This window comes from Notolabrus celidotus, chromosome 18 (genome assembly GCF_009762535.1).
Source record: "Notolabrus celidotus isolate fNotCel1 chromosome 18, fNotCel1.pri, whole genome shotgun sequence".
Classification (NCBI taxonomy): Eukaryota; Metazoa; Chordata; class Actinopteri; order Labriformes; family Labridae; genus Notolabrus; species Notolabrus celidotus.
This window is the reverse complement of record NC_048289.1, coordinates 275,001-295,856: the sequence shown is the minus strand read 5'-3', so window position 1 is coordinate 295,856 and position 20,856 is coordinate 275,001. Positions and strand designations below refer to the sequence as shown.

General features: G+C 41.2%; 1 protein-coding gene across 1 annotated transcript in view; it reads left to right on the top strand.

Moving 5' to 3' along the window:
* The window catches only part of ryr2a (ryanodine receptor 2a (cardiac)), a 118,809-nt gene that overhangs the window by 8,536 nt on the left and 89,417 nt on the right, over nucleotides 1–20,856 (top strand). Inside the window, exons 14-28 of the mRNA XM_034708408.1 lie at nucleotides 933–1,047; nucleotides 2,928–3,088; nucleotides 6,637–6,796; nucleotides 7,087–7,173; nucleotides 7,608–7,739; nucleotides 7,849–7,943; nucleotides 8,232–8,407; nucleotides 9,389–10,038; nucleotides 12,430–12,630; nucleotides 12,712–12,817; nucleotides 12,924–13,067; nucleotides 15,545–15,672; nucleotides 17,129–17,274; nucleotides 17,533–17,647; nucleotides 20,511–20,643. Of these exons, the coding sequence (XP_034564299.1) occupies nucleotides 933–1,047; nucleotides 2,928–3,088; nucleotides 6,637–6,796; nucleotides 7,087–7,173; nucleotides 7,608–7,739; nucleotides 7,849–7,943; nucleotides 8,232–8,407; nucleotides 9,389–10,038; nucleotides 12,430–12,630; nucleotides 12,712–12,817; nucleotides 12,924–13,067; nucleotides 15,545–15,672; nucleotides 17,129–17,274; nucleotides 17,533–17,647; nucleotides 20,511–20,643 (2,549 nt within the window). The remainder of the gene's footprint in view (nucleotides 1–932; nucleotides 1,048–2,927; nucleotides 3,089–6,636; nucleotides 6,797–7,086; nucleotides 7,174–7,607; nucleotides 7,740–7,848; nucleotides 7,944–8,231; nucleotides 8,408–9,388; nucleotides 10,039–12,429; nucleotides 12,631–12,711; nucleotides 12,818–12,923; nucleotides 13,068–15,544; nucleotides 15,673–17,128; nucleotides 17,275–17,532; nucleotides 17,648–20,510; nucleotides 20,644–20,856) is intronic.

Sequence of the window (20,856 nt, the reverse complement as noted above, 5' to 3'; positions counted from 1 at the left end):
TAAATACTAAATCTAAATGTTAAATCTAAGTGTTAAATATAAATGTAAAATCTAAGTGTTAAATATAAATAGAAATGTTAGATCTACATACTAAATATAAATGTTTAATCTAAATGTAAAATATAAATACTAAATATAAATTTTAAATCTAAATGTTAAATACAAATCTAAATGTTAAATCTACATACTAAATACAAATGTTTAATCTAAATTTGAAATATAAATTTTATATATAAATATAAATGTTAAATGTTTAATCTAAATGCTAAAAATAAATCTAAATGTTAAATCTAAATCTAAATGTTAAATCTAAATCTAAATCTTAATATAAATGTTAAATATATATGTTAAATCTTAAATCTTAAATCTCAATGTTAAATATAAATACAAATATAAATGTTAAATATAAATATGAATGTTAAATATAAATGTTAAATATAAATATGAATGTTAAATATAAATGTTAAATATTAATGTTAAATGTTAAATATAAATTTCAAATGTTGCTCTGCAATCCTAAATATTTAGCTAATATGTAAATCCACTCTGCAGCCTAGCTGAAATACCAAAATAAAAGCTTCATAAAGAGAAACAGACTTAGCAATAGAAACGTATCTTGTCCGTCCCATAGCCTGGTTCAGTTCTGTCTCTGAGCGTTGTGAAATCTCTTTAAAGCCTCCAAAACTGCCTTTAAAACATTTACGGCGGGAAGTCCATCTATAACCCGAACGAGTCAGTACTGACAGACTATGGTTAGGATATCTGTATCACTTTTTGTACCCCTATTTGATTTTTTTAAACACTACTCTTTATTTTATTTTCTGTTTAATGTGTAGCACTTTTATATCTTCACACTGTTGCATAAAGAAAGTGCTTGAATAAATAAAGTTGACTTGACTTTCTGACCCTGAACAGAGCGTCTGATCCCACAGGTTCATGCTGAAGAAAAACAAGCCAGACAACAGCTGTCCAGCATCCACCCGTCTGTCAGAGGAGGTGACGCCTGATGACAGGGACGAATATGAGTTCCTCATGCACGCCTCCACAGTACGATGTTACTATACTAAAGGAATATCACACAACACTCTCATGTAGTGGAGGTGATACTGATGATGAGCTGCAGCTGCTCCACACTCCAACATAACAAGCAGGACTAAAGAAGCTCAGAGTGGCTCTGACGTTCTAAATACAACACAGACAGTTCTAACAAATCCAGGTTCAGCCTCACAGTACAGACACGAACAGAGGCAAAGAGGAAGTCTGGAAACCAAAGAGTTTAACTTGCAACAGGTTGAGGGATGAGTTACTGAGATTTCCAGGGCTCCGAGTGGGTGTGGAGTTCTGATTTCCAAGAGTGCTTTATGAATGGAGACTGGCTGGTTGTGATCCTGGAGCTGGGAGATCTGGGCACAGGAAGAGAGTGACACAATAAGATTATTTCAAAAGGATTTAAAAAAAACATGAAAGAAGGGCGGAGCTGAGGACCATGCTTGGTAAACAGAGGATCTGGTGATGAGCGGAGGACTGAACCAGGCTTACAAACTGCAGACTAAAGGCTGATTTATACTTCTGCGTCTCCCCTACACAGCAGGGGCTGACGCGGACATGAGCCCCACATACTTGTGCGTCGATGTGTCCGTGTCGCGCAGCAATTCTCCTCCGAAACACTAGAGGGCAGTGCGGTCTCTCTGATAGCCGGCCGCCTGCTTCCGGCCCCGCTACGATCTCTGTTTACTTTTCCACAGAGATTCAGAGCGTGTTCTGTTAATCTACAGCTGATACATGTTGCTGTTTATCATACAGACATGATTACATGAAGAATAGAGAGGAGGAGATGAAATACACGGCCGATGTGTGGCCGATGTCCGGGATCCCGGAAGTGCTGTGAATGCGGGAAAGACCAAGCCGTCGAGCGGACCAATCACAGAGCTTGCGGTCCGCGTTGGCTCTACGCGTAGTTACATTTTGGAGGAGGTGCACGTCAGCTACGTGCGTAGGCCTCTGCGTAGGTACGGGAGCTACGCGGACCTACGGTGTAGGTTACGCCGTCGATTCGACGCAGAAGTATAAATCAGCATTAAATCAGCCTTAAGGCTACTTTCACACTGCAAGGCTTAATGCTTAATTCAGTTTTTTTGCTCAGATCTGATTTTTTTGTTTGTCTGTTCACATTCCCATCTATAATGTGACCTGTATCCGATTCCAGTGTGAACTGTTTGGGACTCCGAACTGCCCCGCATGCGCAAAAGAACAGTAACAATGACGTCACATGCAGCCTTTTCACAAGCTCTTTCAATATACATTCAAACCCAGACCGGTAACAGTATGTCCTCCCATATATTTATAAGGTCCAAGACCTTGCTGTCCCTCCATTGACTTGCTCCATTGTTGCTATCCTCCATTTTTGCAAGGCTACAGCCGCTCAGAATTGTGACATGTGTCGCTATAAAGTGACGTGAAAGTATCAAATGTGCATCAAATCAGCCTTGGCCGTTCACACTGAGGTCGCATTGATAAAAATCTGATCTGTACCTGATTCAGGACCACATATGTAAGTGGTCTAAATCTGATGTGAAAAATCTGATTTTGGCCAGATTTGAGTGTTCACACTGCCTCTAAAAAATCTGATTTGGGCCACTTTTGCCTGCTGTGTGAACATAGCCTTAGTAGCTGGCTTGATTGCAGATGAGCAGCAGATGACAAACAGGACACACAAACAAAGGGAAAGAGGAACAGAGGAATAGACTAGGAACCTCACACAGTTAGAAACAACAGACAGGGGAAGTCTGCAAGTCCTCACTTCAACTACATGTTAACTGCAAGTACTGATCCCTACTTTGTAATTATGGTCTGTGAACCTCTTTGGGGTACAGGCTGTAATCCTGGGTGATGTAGTTAAACCTGAACCCCTCTCTCTATTCATTCAGCACTACTACTCGGTTCGGATCTTCCCGGGTCAGGAGCCCAGCAGTGTGTGGGTCGGCTGGGTGACCTCTGACTTCCATCAGTATGACCCGAGCTTTGAGCTGCACAAGGTCCGAACTGTCACGGTCACCCTGGGAGATGAGAAGGGCAAAGTACACGAGAGGTGAGTCCAGTTAGAGACAACAGAGTCTCCTGTATGTGTAAGAACTGTCCTCTGTCTGTAGAAATACACTATTCTCCTAAGACTAAATCACAGCTCAGGGAGTGGACAACAAGAACAGTATAAAGCGCACTAACTGTAATGTGGTGTGTTTCTGCAGTATAAAGTGCAGTAACTGTAACGTGGTGTGTTTCTGCAGTATAAAGTGCAGTCACTGTAACGTGGTGTGTTTCTGCAGTATAAAGGGCAGTAACTGTAACGTGGTGTGTTTCTGCAGTATAAAGCGCAGTAACTGTAATGTGGTGTGTTTCTGCAGTATAAAGTGCAGTTACTGTAACGTGATTTGTTTCTGCAGTATAAAGCGCAGTAACTGTAACGTGGTGTGTTTCTGCAGTATAAAGCGCAGTAACTGTAACGTGGTGTGTTTCTGCAGTATAAAGCGCAGTAACTGTAACGTGGTGTGTATTCTGCAGTATAAAGCGCAGTAACTGTAACGTGGTGTGTTTCTGCAGTATAAAGCGCAGTAACTGTAACGTGGTGTGTTTCTGCAGTATAAAGCGCAGTAACTGAAACGTGGTGTGTTTCTGCAGTATAAAGCGCAGTAACTGTAATGTGGTGTGTTTCTGCAGTATAAAGTGCAGTAACTGTAACGTGGTGTGTTTCTGCAGTATAAAGCGCAGTAACTGTAACGTGGTGTGTTTCTGCAGTATAAAGTGCAGTAACTGTAACGTGGTGTGTTTCTGCAGTATAAAGCGCAGTAACTGTAACGTGGTGTGTTTCTGCAGTATAAAGCGCAGTAACTGTAATGTGCTGTTTTTTCTGCAGTATAAAGCGCAGTAACTTTAATGTGGTGTGTTTCTGCAGTATAAAGCGCAGTAACTGTAACGTGGTGTGTTTCTGCAGTATAAAGCGCAGTAACTGTAATGTGCTGTTTTTTCTGCAGTATAAAGCGCAGTAACTGTAACGTGGTGTGTTTCTGCAGTATAAAGTGCAGTAACTGTAACGTGGTGTGTTTCTGCAGTATAAAGTGCAGTAACTGTAACGTTGTGTGTTTCTGCAGTATAAAGTGCAGTAACTGTAACGTGGTGTGTTTCTGCAGTATAAAGCGCAGTCACTGTAATGTGGTGTGTTTCTGCAGCATAAAGCGCAGTACCTGTAATGTGGTGTGTTTCTGCAGTATAAAGCGCAGTAACTGTAACGTGGTGTGTTTCTGCAGTATAAAGTGCAGTAACTGTAACGTGGTGTGTTTCTGCAGTATAAAGCGCAGTAACTGTAACGTGGTGTGTTTCTGCAGTATAAAGTGCAGTAACTGTAACGTGGTGTGTTTCTGCAGTATAAAGCGCAGTAACTGTAACGTGGTGTGTTTCTGCAGTATAAAGCGCAGTAACTGTAACGTGGTGTGTTTCTGCAGTATAAAGCGCAGTAACTGTAACGTGGTGTGTTTCTGCAGTATAAAGTGCAGTAACTGTAACGTGGTGTGTTTCTGCAGTATAAAGCGCAGTAAATGTAACGTTGTGTGTTTCTGCAGTATAAAGTGCAGTAACTGTAACGTGGTGTGTTTCTGCAGTATAAAGTGCAGTAACTGTAACGTGGTGTGTTTCTGCAGTATAAAGTGCAGTAACTGTAACGTGCTGTTTTTTCTGCAGTATAAAGCGCAGTAACTTTAATGTGGTGTGTTTCTGCAGTATAAAGCGCAGTAACTGTAACGTGGTGTGTTTCTGCAGTATAAAGCGCAGTAACTGTAACGTGGTGTGTTTCTGCAGTATAAAGCGCAGTAACTGTAACGTGGTGTGTTTCTGCAGTATAAAGCGCAGTAACTGTAACGTGGTGTGTTTCTGCAGTATAAAGCGCAGTAACTGTAATGTGGTGTGTTTCTGCAGTATAAAGCGCAGTAACTGTAACGTGGTGTGTTTCTGCAGTATAAAGCGCAGTAACTGTAACGTGGTGTGTTTCTGCAGTATAAAGTGCAGTAACTGTAACGTGGTGTGTTTCTGCAGTATAAAGCGCAGTAACTGTAACGTGGTGTGTTTCTGCAGTATAAAGTGCAGTAACTGTAACGCGGTGTGTTTCTGCAGTGTAAAGCGCAGTAACTGTAACGTGGTGTGTTTCTGCAGTATAAAGTGCAGTAACTGTAACGTGGTGTGTTTCTGCAGTGTAAAGTGCAGTAACTGTAATGTGGTGTGTTTCTGCAGTATAAAGCGCAGTAACTGTAACGTGGTGTGTTTCTGCAGTATAAAGTACAGTAACTGTAACGTGGTGTGTTTCTGCAGTATAAAGCGCAGTAACTGTAACGTGGTGTGTTTCTGCAGTATAAAGCGCAGTAACTGTAACGTGGTGTGTTTCTGCAGTATAAAGCGCTGTAACTGTAATGTGGTGTGTTTCTGCAGTATAAAGTGCAGTAACTGTAACGTGGTGTGTTTCTGCAGTATAAAGCGCAGTAACTGTAACGTGGTGTGTTTCTGCAGTATAAAGCGCAGTAACTGTAACGTGGTGTGTTTCTGCAGTATAAAGCGCAGTAACTGTAATGTGGTGTGTTTCTGCAGTATAAAGCGCAGTAACTGTAACGTGGTGTGTTTCTGCAGTATAAAGCGCAGTAACTGTAACGTGGTGTGTTTCTGCAGTATAAAGCGCAGTAACTGTAACGTGGTGTGTTTCTGCAGTATAAAGCGCAGTAACTGTAACGTGGTGTGTTTCTGCAGTATAAAGCGCAGTAACTGTAATGTGGTGTGTTTCTGCAGTATAAAGCGCAGTAACTGTAACGTGGTGTGTTTCTGCAGTATAAAGCGCAGTCACTGTAATGTGGTGTGTTTCTGCAGTATAAAGTGCAGTAACTGTAACGTGGTGTGTTTCTGCAGTATAAAGCGCAGTCACTGTAACGTGGTGTGTTTCTGCAGTATAAAGCGCAGTAACTGTAACGTGGTGTGTTTCTGCAGTATAAAGCGCAGTAACTGTAACATGGTGTGTTTCTGCAGTATCAAGCGCAGTAACTGTAACGTGGTGTGTTTCTGCAGTATAAAGCGCAGTAACTGTAACGTGGTGTGTTTCTGCAGTATAAAGCGCAGTAACTGTAACATGGTGTTTCTGCAGTATAAAGCGCAGTAACTTTAACGTGGTGTTTTTCTGCAGTATAAAGCGCAGTAACTGTAACGTGGTGTGTTTCTGCAGTATAAAGCGCAGTAACTGTAACATGGTGTTTCTGCAGTATAAAGCGCAGTAACTTTAACGTGGTGTTTTTCTGCAGTATAAAGCGCAGTAACTGTAACGTGGTGTGTTTCTGCAGTATAAAGCGCAGTAACTGTAACGTGGTGTGTTTCTGCAGTATAAAGCGCAGTAACTTTAACGTGGTGTGTTTCTGCAGTATAAAGCGCAGTAACTGTAACATGGTGTTTCTGCAGTATAAAGCGCAGTAACTGTAACGTGGTGTGTTTCTGCAGTATAGAGCGCAGTAACTGTAACGTGGTGTGTTTCTGCAGTATAAAGTGCAGTAACTGTAACGTGGTGTGTTTCTGCAGTATAAAGCGCAGTAACTGTAACGTGGTGTGTTTCTGCAGTATAAAGCGCAGTAACTGCTACATGGTCTGGGCTGGAGAGAGCAGCAGCCCTGGTCAGGGGAGGAACAATAACGGTTTGGAGATCGGCTGTCTGGTCGACACAACACATGGACTGCTGACCTTCACAGCCAATGGGAAAGAGCTCAGCACGTACTACCAGGTAAATATTTGATCTTCTACAGCCTCTCTTTTTCTCTTGGTCCTGCCTCTGACTTCTAGGTCCACCAGATGTCTGTACTATGTGACATTAATCTGGAGAGTCAGGAACCAACATACTCTATATGTTTGTGGGAGAACTGCATGAATCATTGCATAATGAACTCCTGGATTTATTCTTACAAATCCTCTGAATACAAACACACGCCCACATCCTGACCTTAACCAGGAGACATGTAACCTGCACACCTCAGAGGTGTTCAGGATCAGCTCATCACTTTGTCCTCTCTGCAGGTGGAGCCCAGCACAAAACTGTTCCCAGCAGTCTTTGCCAAAGCCACAAGTCCCAATGTCTTCCAGTTTGAGCTGGGACGAGTAAAGGTGAGGACACACATTTATAAACACTTACCTACACACACAGACACTAGTGTTGTAGTATTCCAGACCGGTCTTGGTCTCGAGACAACTTATTTAAGGTCTCTGTCTAGTTTCGGAAACGAACGCATTTTTACTCTGTCTTGTCTCTGTCTCGGACTGGGCGGACTCAGTATTTTATATAAAGACTGGTCGAGACCACCACTGATGCTCTCTGTGTCCCTGTCATTACTGTGATAAGAAAGAGGACACGTCTTGGTCTCGGTTGATGTGGCCTTGACTACAACACACACACACACATGCATGCCATCCACTAATTTTGTTATGTTTCTGGATAAATGCTGCGTTTCCTGTTGCTGTTTCACAATAAAAGCCTTGTGGTGTGTGTCTCCTCTCTCTCCCTCTGACCTGGTGTTGTGCTGTGATTTGTTACCCATCAGAATGTGATGCCTCTGTCAGCTGGTCTCTTTAAGAGTGAGAAGAAGAACCCGGTCCCTCAGTGTCCTCCTCGGCTGCACGTCCAGTTTCTCACTCCGGTCCTCTGGAGCCGTGTCCCAAACCACTTCCTGAAGGTATCACCTGTTAGCTGTCTACCTGTTTAAGGGTTAGATTTGACAAAATGCTGATGTCACTTCCTGTTTGATATATAGAGCTGTGTTTAATCCCACCTGTGCTGCCCAGGTGTCAGCCTCCAGAGTGAACGACAGACTGGGCTGGCTGGTCCAGTGTAACAAACCTCTGCAGTTCATGTCTCTGCACATACCTGAGGAGAACAGGTGGGGAACACACGCACACACACACACACACACACACACACACACACACACACACACACACACACACACACACACACACACACACACACACACACACACACACCTGCTCTTTCTCTGCATGGTGTACCTCTCTCTGTGTGATCATGTCTGTGGTTACTCTCAGTGTTGAAGCAGTTATTATTACGTCTGAGTCTTAACACATTCCCCTTGTGTGTGTGTGTGTGTGTGTGTGTGAGTGTGTGTGTGTGTGTGTGTGTGCGTGTGTGTGTGTGTGTGTATGTGTGGCAGGTGTGTGGACGTCCTGGAGCTGTCGGAGCAGAGCGACTTGTTGAAGTTTCACTTCCACACCCTCAGACTGTACTCTGCTATCTGTGCTCTTGGAAACAATCGAGTGGCTCACGCTCTCTGCTCGCACGTGGACGAGTCCCAGCTGCTGCAGGCCATAGAGAACAAATACATGCCAGGTATCATACCTACAGACACACACAATAAATACATAGGTGCATTTAGACCAAGAGTTCCAGGGTCTTTTAGCCCCCTGAACTACTTTCCCCTGAACTAAAAGGTTCCTGTGCCCCCATTGTTGTCTGTGTTTCAACCTCGGGCTGAAGTCCCGGGTAGATTGTGTAAATCAGGCCAGTGACGTGTGGAGGAAAAAATAAATAAATGCACTACACCACCAGACCAGTAGAGGGCAGTAAAACAAAGAGGAAGGCATTTCATCACGGATGACCCCATAGAAGCAGACGGACAGGCAGGTATCATTATGAGCAACACAACAGTTAGCCTGTTAGCATGAAGAGACTCAGCTGGTCTGTTTTAGATGGTGCTATATTTCATCACAGATGGATTCACTGAATCAACACGTGAGAGGAGATAAGCGCGAGTAGCAAAGACGTTTCAACACGGCTTTAAAATCCTTTTGAACTCAAAAGGCCGTGGCAGAGATCGACCGGTGTTTTGGTTTAAACAGCGACCCTGTTAACTGGAGACTCTCAGCCGGATGTATCCCTCATAAACGTCTTTAGACCATCATTAAATATCTGATGAGGATATTTTGAAATCTTAATAAAAACTAAACTAGTTTGCATTCCCAGGAACTCCCTCTGTGTTTCAACAGCTGTGTAAACTCCACAAACACTGACACGTTCAGCTGAAGGGCTCCAGTTTACGGGGTCACTTTTAAAACCGTAACACCGGGAGAGATGCATTCACGGTGGGCTGAGAGAAGACTACTGTTACAAGCTGTTAGCATCAGTGTGGTCCGGTCTCTGCAGCAGTCTGCTCTGATGGTCTGTGGGCCCTGCAGCCTGGTGTTCCACTCACTAACTGTAATCTAAATAACTTGAGCTCATGTCTCCTGTTCTCTGAGAGATAAAACTGTGTATGAGCTGCTGATGATCTTAGTACAGCTGTTGACTGATGACCGTGTGTCTCTCCCTCAGGTCTGCTGCGTGCAGGTTACTACGACCTGCTGATCGACATCCACCTGAGCAGCTACGCCACAGCTCGCCTCATGATGAACAACGAGTACATCGTCCCCATGACGGACGAGACCAAGAGCATCACTCTGTTTCCAGACCAGGACAAGAAACACGGCCTGCCTGGCATCGGCCTCAGCACCTCCCTCAGACCCAGAATGCACTTCTCCTCGCCCAACTTTGTCTGCGGGGGTGGACCCAAGCATCGTAGCAACGGGTCACCATCAGGAGACTGCTTCCAGTACAGCCCTGAGTTCCCCTTAGACATCCTGAAGGTGAAAACCATCGAGATGCTGACGGAGGCTGTGAGGGAAGGCAGCATGCACGTCAGAGATCCTATAGGGGGCAGCACCGAGTTCTTGTTTGTCCCCCTCATCAAACTGTTCTACACCATGCTCATCATGGGAGTGTTCAAGAACGGAGACCTGAAGAACATCCTGAGACTGATCGAGCCCTCTGTGTTCTGTGAGACCGGAGAGAAGCAGCAGGAGGCGCAAAGGGAGCCGGAGCTGCTGAAGGAGACGGAGGCTGGAGGGAGAGGAGAGGAGGGAGGGAGGAGCATGCCCAAAGAAGGACTGTTACAGATGAAGCTACCTGAGCCCGTCAAACTCCAGGTGACCGGTTTCTGATCCTTCAGCTCGGCGGGTCCCTGACTGTCAGCAGGACGTGTGTCTCTGTTCTGTTTCTGTGTTCTGTTTAAGAGTGAGGTCGTCCTCATGATCAATACTTCAAGTCCTTTCTGCGGTGGCTGGGAAGAGCAATGTAGATTAACAAAGGATCAAACTCTTTTACAAAGCTGGAGACACATTTACATTTTATAAATCTAAAGAACTTTAAACACTTTTACCAAGAACTAAAGAAAACACATCAACAAAATCAGAAACACTTTTAAAGAGACGGAGCATTTTTTAACCTGAGACATATGTTCAAACAGCAGACTGAACCAAATACAGGAAGTGGTCAAGTGAGCGCTTTGTTCTGATGTTTCCTTTCAAAATAAAAGCCAAAAAAAAACGAAATTTGGAAAAAAAAGCAGTAACTCTGGAAATGTATGTTCAGAGTTTATTTGTAAACATACGTTTGATAGATTTTCACATTTTACAGGGTGTTCACAAAATCAATCAATCAATCAATCTTTATTTGTATAACGCCAAATCACAACAAACGTTATCTCAAGACTCTTTTACAAACAGAGCAGGTCTAGACCACTCTATGTCAAATTATGAACAGAGACCCAACACCAAGACAGGATAAGACTCAGTCTGACCCCACCTTAATCCACCGTGAGCATTGCACCTCACAGTATTTAGCTAGTTACAGAGGAGAGGAAAAACTTCCTTTAACAGGCAGAAACCTCGAGCAGAACCAGACTCATGTTAGACAGCCATCTGCCTGAGACGAGTTGGGTCTGGAAAGAGGGATAGAGGAGAATAAGAGAGAGAGGGAGCGGTGATAGTGATGAGACGAGTAGCAGTAGCTGTTGTCGCTGGAGTCCAGCACGTACGTATCAGCTGGAGTCTGGAACGTCCACAGCAGGAGGACGTCTACGGCAGCTCAGAGGAACCTACGAGACAAGGGAGCTCAGGGACTCCAGAAAGGTCTATGGTTAGTAACTTTAATGGGACAGGCAGAGTTAAAGTAAGTGATGGGGGTTGGGGCAGCGGAGGCTGCCGGCCCCCTAAGCTGCTGTGTGTGGTAGGGGGTGAGATAGGATCCCAGTGTGTCGGTGCACCAGTACCGCGGCAGTCTAAGCCTATAGCAGCATAACTAAGAGCTGGTCCAAGCCTGATCCAGCTCTAACTATAAGCTTTATCAAAAAGGAAAGTTTGAAGCCTACTCTTAAAAGTAGAGAGGGTGTCTGCCTCCCGGACCCTGACTGGTAGATGATTCCAAATGAGAGGGGCCTGATAACTGAAGGCTCTACCTCCCATACTACTTTTAGAGACTTTAGGTATGACCAGCAGGCCTGCATGTTGGGAGCGTAGTGTTCTAGAGGGGTAATAGGGCACTATGAGCTGCTCATAGTGTGTATCAAAACATACAGAAAACACACAACCCCCCCTCAAATGACAGAATATTCAAACACATACAGAAAACATAAAATAAATAAATAAGAGTAATGCTTACATTGTCAGAGTAGATTTTCAGAAAGTTCCAGACAAAACCTCTCAGTAAATAAATTGGTAAATAAATTGACATTCAAAATTAAATAAATGAAAAACTAAAATGCAGCACAAAATAATAAATATAAATGTTCTGGCACATATCTGAGTTTTTCATACATTCCTCACATCTTAAATATAGAACGTCATTGGCATCATCCCCTCACAGTTTCAGCTCTTCTTCACTGATAACATGTTTGATAAAATTCAAAAATGTCTTCCAGATATCAACAAACTCAGAAGCCTTCTTCCTTACAACTCGATCACTCCCGGATCACTTCCTGTATTTGGTACATTCCTTTTCCAGTAGAGTCTACTGTTTGTAAATTTGTTTCTGGTAAAAATGGTCTGTCTCTTCAAAAGTGTTTCTGATTTTGTACATATTCTTTCTTAAATGTTAATTTGTTTTGGCCTTGGTAAAAGTGTTTTGCTAATGTAAAATGTAAACCCAACATCAAGATAAGATCGTGTCCCATCTTACAGACAGGACAAAGGCAGATCTCATCTTAATCCACCATGAGCAGAGCACTTTGAAGCATTTAGCAAGTTACAGTGGCAAGGACAAACTTCCTTTAACAGGAAGAAACCTCCAGGGTTCTATCTGATCCACACATCCACACCTGTGCACAGAGTGTGGAAATGTGCCATGAAGTGTCACAGTGCTCTGAGCGCTCAGTTCACCTCCTGGTCCTTTTAACAGCAGAAACCCCACCGCAGAAGCTCACAGGATCAGCTGGTTCTACATTACTACCATACTAATAACCTGTGTGTGTGTGTGTGTGTGTGTGTGTGTGTGTGTGTGTGTGTGTGTGTGTGTGTGTGTGTGTGTGTGTGTGTGTGTAGATGTGCCACGTGCTGCAGTACCTGTGTGACTGTCAGGTGCGTCACCGGATCGAGGCGGTGGTGGCTTTCTCCGACGACTTTGTGGCGTCTCTCCAAGACAACCAGCGTTTTCGCTACAACGAGGTGATGCTCGCACTCAACATGTCTGCCGCTCTCACCGCCAGGAAGACCAAAGAGTTCAGGTCCCCTCCACAGGAGCAGGTAAGAACACACCTGAGGAAGTCCACTCTAATCAGGGATGGGCTGCAGCACCTAAAAAGAGGACTCTCTCTCTCTCCTCAGATCAACATGCTGCTAAACTTTAAGGATGAGAAACAGGACTGTCCCTGTTCCGAGTACATCAGAGAACAGCTGCTGGACTTCCATGAGGACATCATGAGACACTGTGGTACAGCACATAGACCCACCTGATCAATAACTAATACAATGATCAATAATCAAGAATCAATGCACTGTGTGGTGATGAGTGAGTACTGACGAGTCCCTGCTGTCAGGTATAGAGCTGGACGAGGACAGAGCGGTGGGCGGAGACAGTGACTTCACCATCAGAGGTCGGCTCATGTCATTGGTGGAGAAGGTGTCCTCCCTGAAGAACAAGATGGCCAACCTACCTGCAGAGAAGAAGGACAGGAAGCCCAGTGAGTCCTAACACGCACAGGTGGAGGAGCACCAACTACAGGAAACACTGCATGTGCCAGTCTGATTCAGCACTCCTCAGGGTGTGAGAGGTTTGAAACAAACTCAGCCTGAACGTGGTCTGAATACTTCAGTTTAGTTTGTTCACTCGTAAAATAGGGCGGTCCACACCACTTTTGCACTCGTTATCATTTGCGCACGCAGTCTTAGTAGATCACCCGCAACACACCCAGAAATAACACCTGCAAAATTATTATTTGCACACGCAAATTAGCGCTCCTTATTTGGGATCTTAGTAGATCAGGCCCACAGTATCCAGTTTTCTATCTACTCGTTCTTATTGAGAAAAATAAGCATGTGAACGTGGTCAGGTGTCAGCCGGGAGCGCAACCGGGTCAGAATCAGTCCAGCTGCAGAGAAACAAAGCGCTTGTGGAGACCTGTCACTCAGCTGCAGCCCCCAGCTGAGCGTCTCCGCTGTGAGCAACACCTTCAGTCAGCTGATTCACATGAAACATGCTTTAAACTTCAAACACCTCCCTGATAGCTGAACCAAATATGAGACCACATGATGTTTGTTCCACGTGATAGAAAATCAAAAACCTGTTCGAGTAAGTTCCTTTATTTTTTTAAAGATGTTTATTTGAATTTTATACTCCATACAGAAGATCAATGTAAACAATTAAAGCAAGTGATGTTTTTTATTATAAGAAAACAAAATAAGTGAATGAAAGAAAACAAAACAATAATAATAAATGATAATCATTTGAAATAAAAGTCATAAATAAAAAAATAAGAAATAATTGAAAATAGTGAAAATACAATAAAATAAATAGGTTCGTATTTAAAAAATAACTAGGGCAAACACTACAAAAACAGTAACAGTAATAATAATAAAAATAAACAATAACAATAATAATACCAATAAAACAAACTGAGAAATAAAGAGTGAACCCCACTTGTGATAATCTAGTTCTACAGAACAACAGAACATTTTCTGTGAGATGAATGTAGGTGCTACTGAAGGGATTTAAAGGGGACATATCACGCTTTTTTCATCAATATATATTGGTCTAAGAGGTCCCCAAAACATGTCTTTAAAGTTTATGCTCAAAAAAACACTTTGAAATCAGATTTTGGCATGCCTGAAAAGTCCTCTTCTTCATTCCTCATCAGAACAGTCTGTTTTCTCTCTGACCACGCCCCCTCAGGAAGTGGGTGTGGCCTCGGCTCTCCAGCACGTTGATCTAATGTTTACATGTTGGCTGAATATACACGGCTGCTCAGAGATCGCGTTACTTCAACCCTCTGAATCTGATCCAGAATCTGATCCTGATGGAGAGGCGCCTGTAGCAGGACCTTTCTGAAGGATTGGTCACAGATTTAGTGTTTCTTGTTGTTTTATTTGTCAGTATGTCGACGTGTGTCTTGGTACACAGCTACAGCTACAGCTATGAACATGTAGCTATGTGGCTATGCTAACTAGCGCTAGCACTTATCCATGATAAATAAAAATCATCCACTAGATCTTCAAATCTGCAGACGTGGGGAGTAAAACCGACCTTTGTGTTTATTAAGACAGCCTACAACTAGCATGCCTCCCTCCTAAGCTCCTTGTTAGCACACATTTGTGCAGGTAATGAAAAACGGAGGAGGGATTCAGTATTATTTTATACAGTCTATGGGCTGAACAAGCTCCGAGCTCTGACTCCGTGACAGACCGGATATTGTTGTTACGTAACAAAAACACTGAAGTCTGAAACGGCTGGTTTCACACACATTTACAGAAAGGTGGAGAAATCAGAACAGGGGCAGAATGGATTTTTTTCATTCTCGGGGGGTTTGTAGACATGCCAGGGAAACATATTTCAGGTAAAGAACCATTAAAAAGTCTATTTTGCATGATATGTCACCTTTAAAGCCTCAAAGAGATCAGGATTAAGAAAAGATTCAAAATCTGCAGCCAGCTTTATTGATGTGGATCTTTGATCTGCAGGGTTTTTATAAGTTCAAAGAAAGGCCGCCATATTTTAAAAAACTGGATTGTGGATCCGAGCAGAGTATGTTTAATCTTTTCTAGTCTGCTAAAATAAAGAGCATCCCTGACCCAGCACTCATAGGATGGAGGAGGGGCAGATTTCCAGCAAAATAAAATCTGATGTCTGTCCAATAAAGTGAGGAACGCTACAAACACAGTTTGAGTTTTTGGGAGGACCATCGCATGAGGAGGTCCCCCAAAAAATGCAACAAGTGGAGTTGCATGTAGGGACACTTGAAGCGCTCTTCAAAGAATGTCAAAAACATGGGACCAGTATTTTTGTAGGGCTGAGCGGGACCAAAGCATGAATCAGTGAGGCATTGGAATGAGTTCTTAAAAACCAACTGATCCATACTGGATTCATTAACATCCTGAGTGTAAAGACAAAGAGGCCGTGTCAGTCTGTCACAGTGTGATGCCATGCACGTTGTATTGTTTGCAGGCACGTTACAGCAGCTGATCTCTAACACCATGGTCCGCTGGGCTCAGGAGTCGGTCATCGAGGATCCAGATCTGGTCAGGGCCATGTTTGTCCTGCTGCACCGACAGTACGACGGCATCGGAGGACAGGTACCACTGACTCTGTGTGTGTGTGTGTGTGTGTGTGTGTGTGTGTGTGTGTGTGTGTGTAATCCTTTAGTACAGATATCACACTGAGTGAAGCTGTTTGTTCTGCTGTGTTGAACACGTCACTCGTAGGGAGGATTAAAGTATGAACACAGAACTGTGAGGAGACAGGTTTCCCCTCCTCCCTCCATGTTTCTGTCCGCAGCATTAGAAGACATTGAGCTGAACTGAGTCTGTTTACACCTTGTAAGAAAAATAACTACTTCAATATCCAATCCAACAGCCATCAGTCAGAATATTAAAGATTTGTCTCTGTGCATCAACCATTAGTGTGAACACAAGTTTAACGCTAACATGATGGGCTGTTTGAGCTGTATAAATAAATCATTTCAATCAATTAATCAATCAATCAATCAATCAATCAATCAATCATTCAATCAATCAATCAATCAATCAATTAATCAATCTATCAATCTTTATTTGTATAGCGCCAAATCACAACAAACGTTATCTCAAGACGCTTTTACAAACAGAGCAGGTCTAGACCACTCTATGTTAAATTATGAACAGAGACCCAACACCAAGACAGGATCAGACTCAGTCTGACCCCACCTTAATCCACCATGAGCATTGCACCTCACAGTATTTAGCTAGTTACAGCAGAGAGGACAAACTTCTTTTAACAGGCAGAAACCTCGAGCAGAACCAGACTCATGTTAGACACACATCTGCCTCGACCCAGTTGGGTCTGGAAAGAGGGATAGAGGAGAATAAGAGAGAGAGGGAGCGGTGATAGTGATGAGACGTGTAGTAGTAGCTGTTGCCGCTCCTAGTGTGTCAGTTCCGCCAGCAGTCTAAGCCTATAGCAGCATACCCAAGAGCTGGTCCAAGCCTGATCCAGCTCTAACTATAAGCTTTATCAAAAAGGAAAGTTTGAAGCCTACTCTTAAAAGTAGAGAGGGTGTCTGCCTCCCGGACCCTGACTGGTAGATGATTCCAAAGGAGAGGGGCCTGATAACTGAAGGTTCTACCTCCCATACTACTTTTAGAGACTTTAGGTACGACCAGCAGGCCTGCATGTTGGGAGCGTAGCGTTCTAGAGGGGTAATAGGGCACTGTGAACTCTTTAAGATACGAAGGTGTCTGATCATTAAGAGCTTTGTAGGTCAGAAGAAGGATTTTAAATTCTAGTCTAGATTTTATGGGGAGTCAGTGTAGAGAAGCTAACACTGGAGAGATGAGCTCTCGCTTCCTAGTTCTAGTCAGTACTCGAGCTGTGGTGTTTTGAACTAACCAACTACTTAGGGTCAGCTAGTTTGTCTATTGTGTTGATTGTGTTTCTTTTATTTTCTGTCTCTCTGTTTGTTGTGAAGTAATTTGGGCTGCATGCTTGAATGTATGTAGGTGCTGTAAGAATACAAATGAGTTGAGTTGAGTTTCACTCTCTGTCTGCCATCAGGTCCAGGCTCTCCCAAAGACCTACACCATAAATTCTGTCTCCATTGAGGACACCATCACCCTGCTGGCTGCTTTAGGTCAGATCAGATCTCTGCTCAGTGTGCGTATGGGCCGCGAGGAGGAGAAGCTGATGATACGAGGGTTAGGGTAAGGACATGAGTTTAATAACGGTATACACTGTATTACTCTGTCTATATAACACATAACAGAGATGCAGAGGAGGAGGAGCTGATGATCATGTGGACGTACTGTAGAATGTCCTCATGACTTTGAATGTGTCAGGGCTCTGATTGCAGTGAAATGGTTAAATGTGTTGTATATCTTTAATACCCTGTGTGATAAATAGTGTCTGTCGCACAGTGTGTGTATTAAAGGTGTGTAAAAGTGTATTGTGTACCTGTGCAGTGACATCATGAACAACAAAGTGTTCTACCAGCACCCAAACCTGATGAGAGCTCTGGGGATGCATGAGACCGTCATGGAGGTGATGGTGAACGTGCTGAGTGGAGGAGACTCAAAGGTGAGATAGATGACTCACCTGTTGTCACAGGTAACAGACCAATCAGAGTGCAGGCTGAGAGCAGGGCCAGGTTCAGACACACACACAGGTGGATCTGTTAATAATCCAAGTCTTTAAGAATTAACTCGTCTGCATGAAGGTTTTTTTGTAATTTATTATTTATTCAGAAAAGACAAATCTGAACAGATTCAGTACAACATTCAGTCCAGCATTAAGTCCTGTTCCAGTCTTATCAATACCAACCTGTACATATGTGAAGAGACGTTTAGGAAACACAGCCTGAGGAAATCCATACATACAGTTACCCAGATAAACAATAGATTACAAACATGCCATTAAATCTCATTAGGTTTCATTAAATCACATTATATTATATTAGATCACTTTAGATTACATCAGATTACATTAATCACATTAAATCAAGGTAGCTTACATTCAATTATATTAGATTGTGTTAGATTAAAATATACTATATTAGATCACATTAGATTACATTAAATAATATTAAATCACATTAGGTTAAATAAGGTTACATTAAATCACATTATATTATATTAGATCACATTAGATTACATTAAATAATATTAAATCACATTAGGTTAAATAAGGTTACATTAAATCACATTATATTATATTAGATCACATTAGATTACATCAGATTACATTAATTATATTTAATCAAAGTAGTTTACTTTACATTATATAAGATTGAGTTAAATTCAACTATATTAGATTGCATTAAATAACATTATATGACATTAGGTTGAAAAAGATTACATACATTAGATCACAATAAATGAGGTTAAATCACATTGGGTTACATTAAATCATGTTACATTACATTGGATCACATTGTATTACGTAAGATCACATTAGATTACATTAGATCACTTTATTATACATCCGATTACAATAATCACATCAAATCAAATTAGGTTACATTAAATTAAATTATATATTACATTATACTATATGAGATCACATTAAATCCCTTTACAGTTGCATTAAATCCCATTACATCACAGTAGATCACATAAGATTTTATTAAATCACAATGGGTTACACAAGATCACATAACATTACATTAGGTCACGTAAGATTACATTACATTTTATTAGATTACATTAAATCACTTAAGATTACAGCAGATTACAATAATCACAGCAAATCAAATTAGGTTACATTAAATTAAATTAGATTAAATTAGATCACATTAGATAACATTAGGTTGCATTAAATAACGAAAAGTTGTATTAGATCAGGTTACATTACCTTAAATCTCATTGTATTGTATCACATAAGATTACATCAGATTACATTTAATCACATTTTATTACATGAAAGCATATTAGATTACATTAAATTACATAAGGGTTACATTAAACCGCATTAGATCACATTAAATCTCATTGGATCATATTAAATCACATTAGATTACCTTAAACCAAAGTAGATTAAATTAAATCACTTTAGATTACATTAAATCATATAAGATTACATCAGATTACATTAGATTACATTAAATTACATTAGATTACATTAAATCACTTGAGATAACATCAGATTACATTAAATCACTTGAGATAACATCAGATTACATTAAATCACTTGAGATATCATCAGATTACATTAAATCACTTGAGATAACATCAGATTACAATAATCACATCAAATCAAATTAGGTTACATTAAATTACATTAGGTTACATTAAATTACATTAGATTAAATTAGATCACATTAGATAACATTAGGTTGCATTAAATAACAATAGATTATATTTGATCAGGTTACATTACCTTAAATCACATTATATTGGATCACAAACGATTACATCAGATTACATTTAATCACATTTAATCACATTTTATCACATTAGATCACGTTAGATTGCATTATACCACATTAGATTACACTAAATCACATTAGATTACATTAGATCATGTTAGATTACATTATATCACATTAGATTATACTAAATCACATTAGATTACATTAGATCATGTTAGATTACATTATATCACATTAGATTACACTAAATCACATTAGATTACATTAGATCATGTTAGATTACATTATATCACATTAGATTACACTAAATCACATTAGATTACATTAGATCATGTTAGATTACATTATATCACATTAGATTACAATAAATCACATTAGATTACATTATATCACAGTAGATTAAACTAAATCACATTATATCACAGTAGATTAAACTAAATCACATTATATCACATTAGATTACATTAGATCATGTTAGATTACATTGTATTACAGTAGATTACACTAAATCACATTAGATCACATTATATCACATTAGATTACATTGTATCACAGTAGATTACACTAAATCACATTAGATCACATTATATCACAGTAGATTACATCAAATCACATTAGATTATATCAAATATCATAAGATCACTATAGATGTAGTTTGATAACACTGGATCACTTCACATTCCATTAGATCCAATGAGATCACATTAGATTACATTTGTTCCCACTGAATTACACAAGATTACATTAAGTCACATTAGATTACATCAGATTAAATATATTTAATTATTATATTAGATCACTTTAGATTACATTAGTTAAAACATTCGATCACATATGGTAAGATTAGATAACATTCAATTACTCTGCATGTATTATATTTGATTCAACATATTACTATTATTAATGTTTAGGCATATAGTTATACAGTGCCACATGTTAAATACTGCATTAATAAAAGTTACCCAACCAGTATGTCCATAACACAGGTGTGTGTGTGTGTGTGTGTCTGTGTGTGTGTGTGTGTGTGTGTGTGTGTGTGTGTGTGTGTGCGTGCGTGTGTGTGTGTGTGTGTAGGAGATCACGTTTCCTAAGATGGTGGCTAACTGCTGCAGGTTCCTGTGTTACTTCTGTCGGATCAGCCGTCAGAACCAGAAGGCCATGTTTGATCACCTGAGTTACCTGCTGGAGAACAGCAGTGTGGGTCTAGGTGAGTGTGATGATGGGGGGTATTGGGGGTCTATCAACTTGACGGTTCACTGTCTGCTCTGCAGGTGTGACATGTTCTGGAATACAGATGACACCACTGCTTGTTTTGTTGAAGTTTCGTTTCCATGATATTTGTTTTTGTTGTTGTTGTTGGTTTGACTCCTCCTCTCCTCTCCTCTCCTCTCCTCTCCTCTCCTCTCGTCTCCTCTCCTCT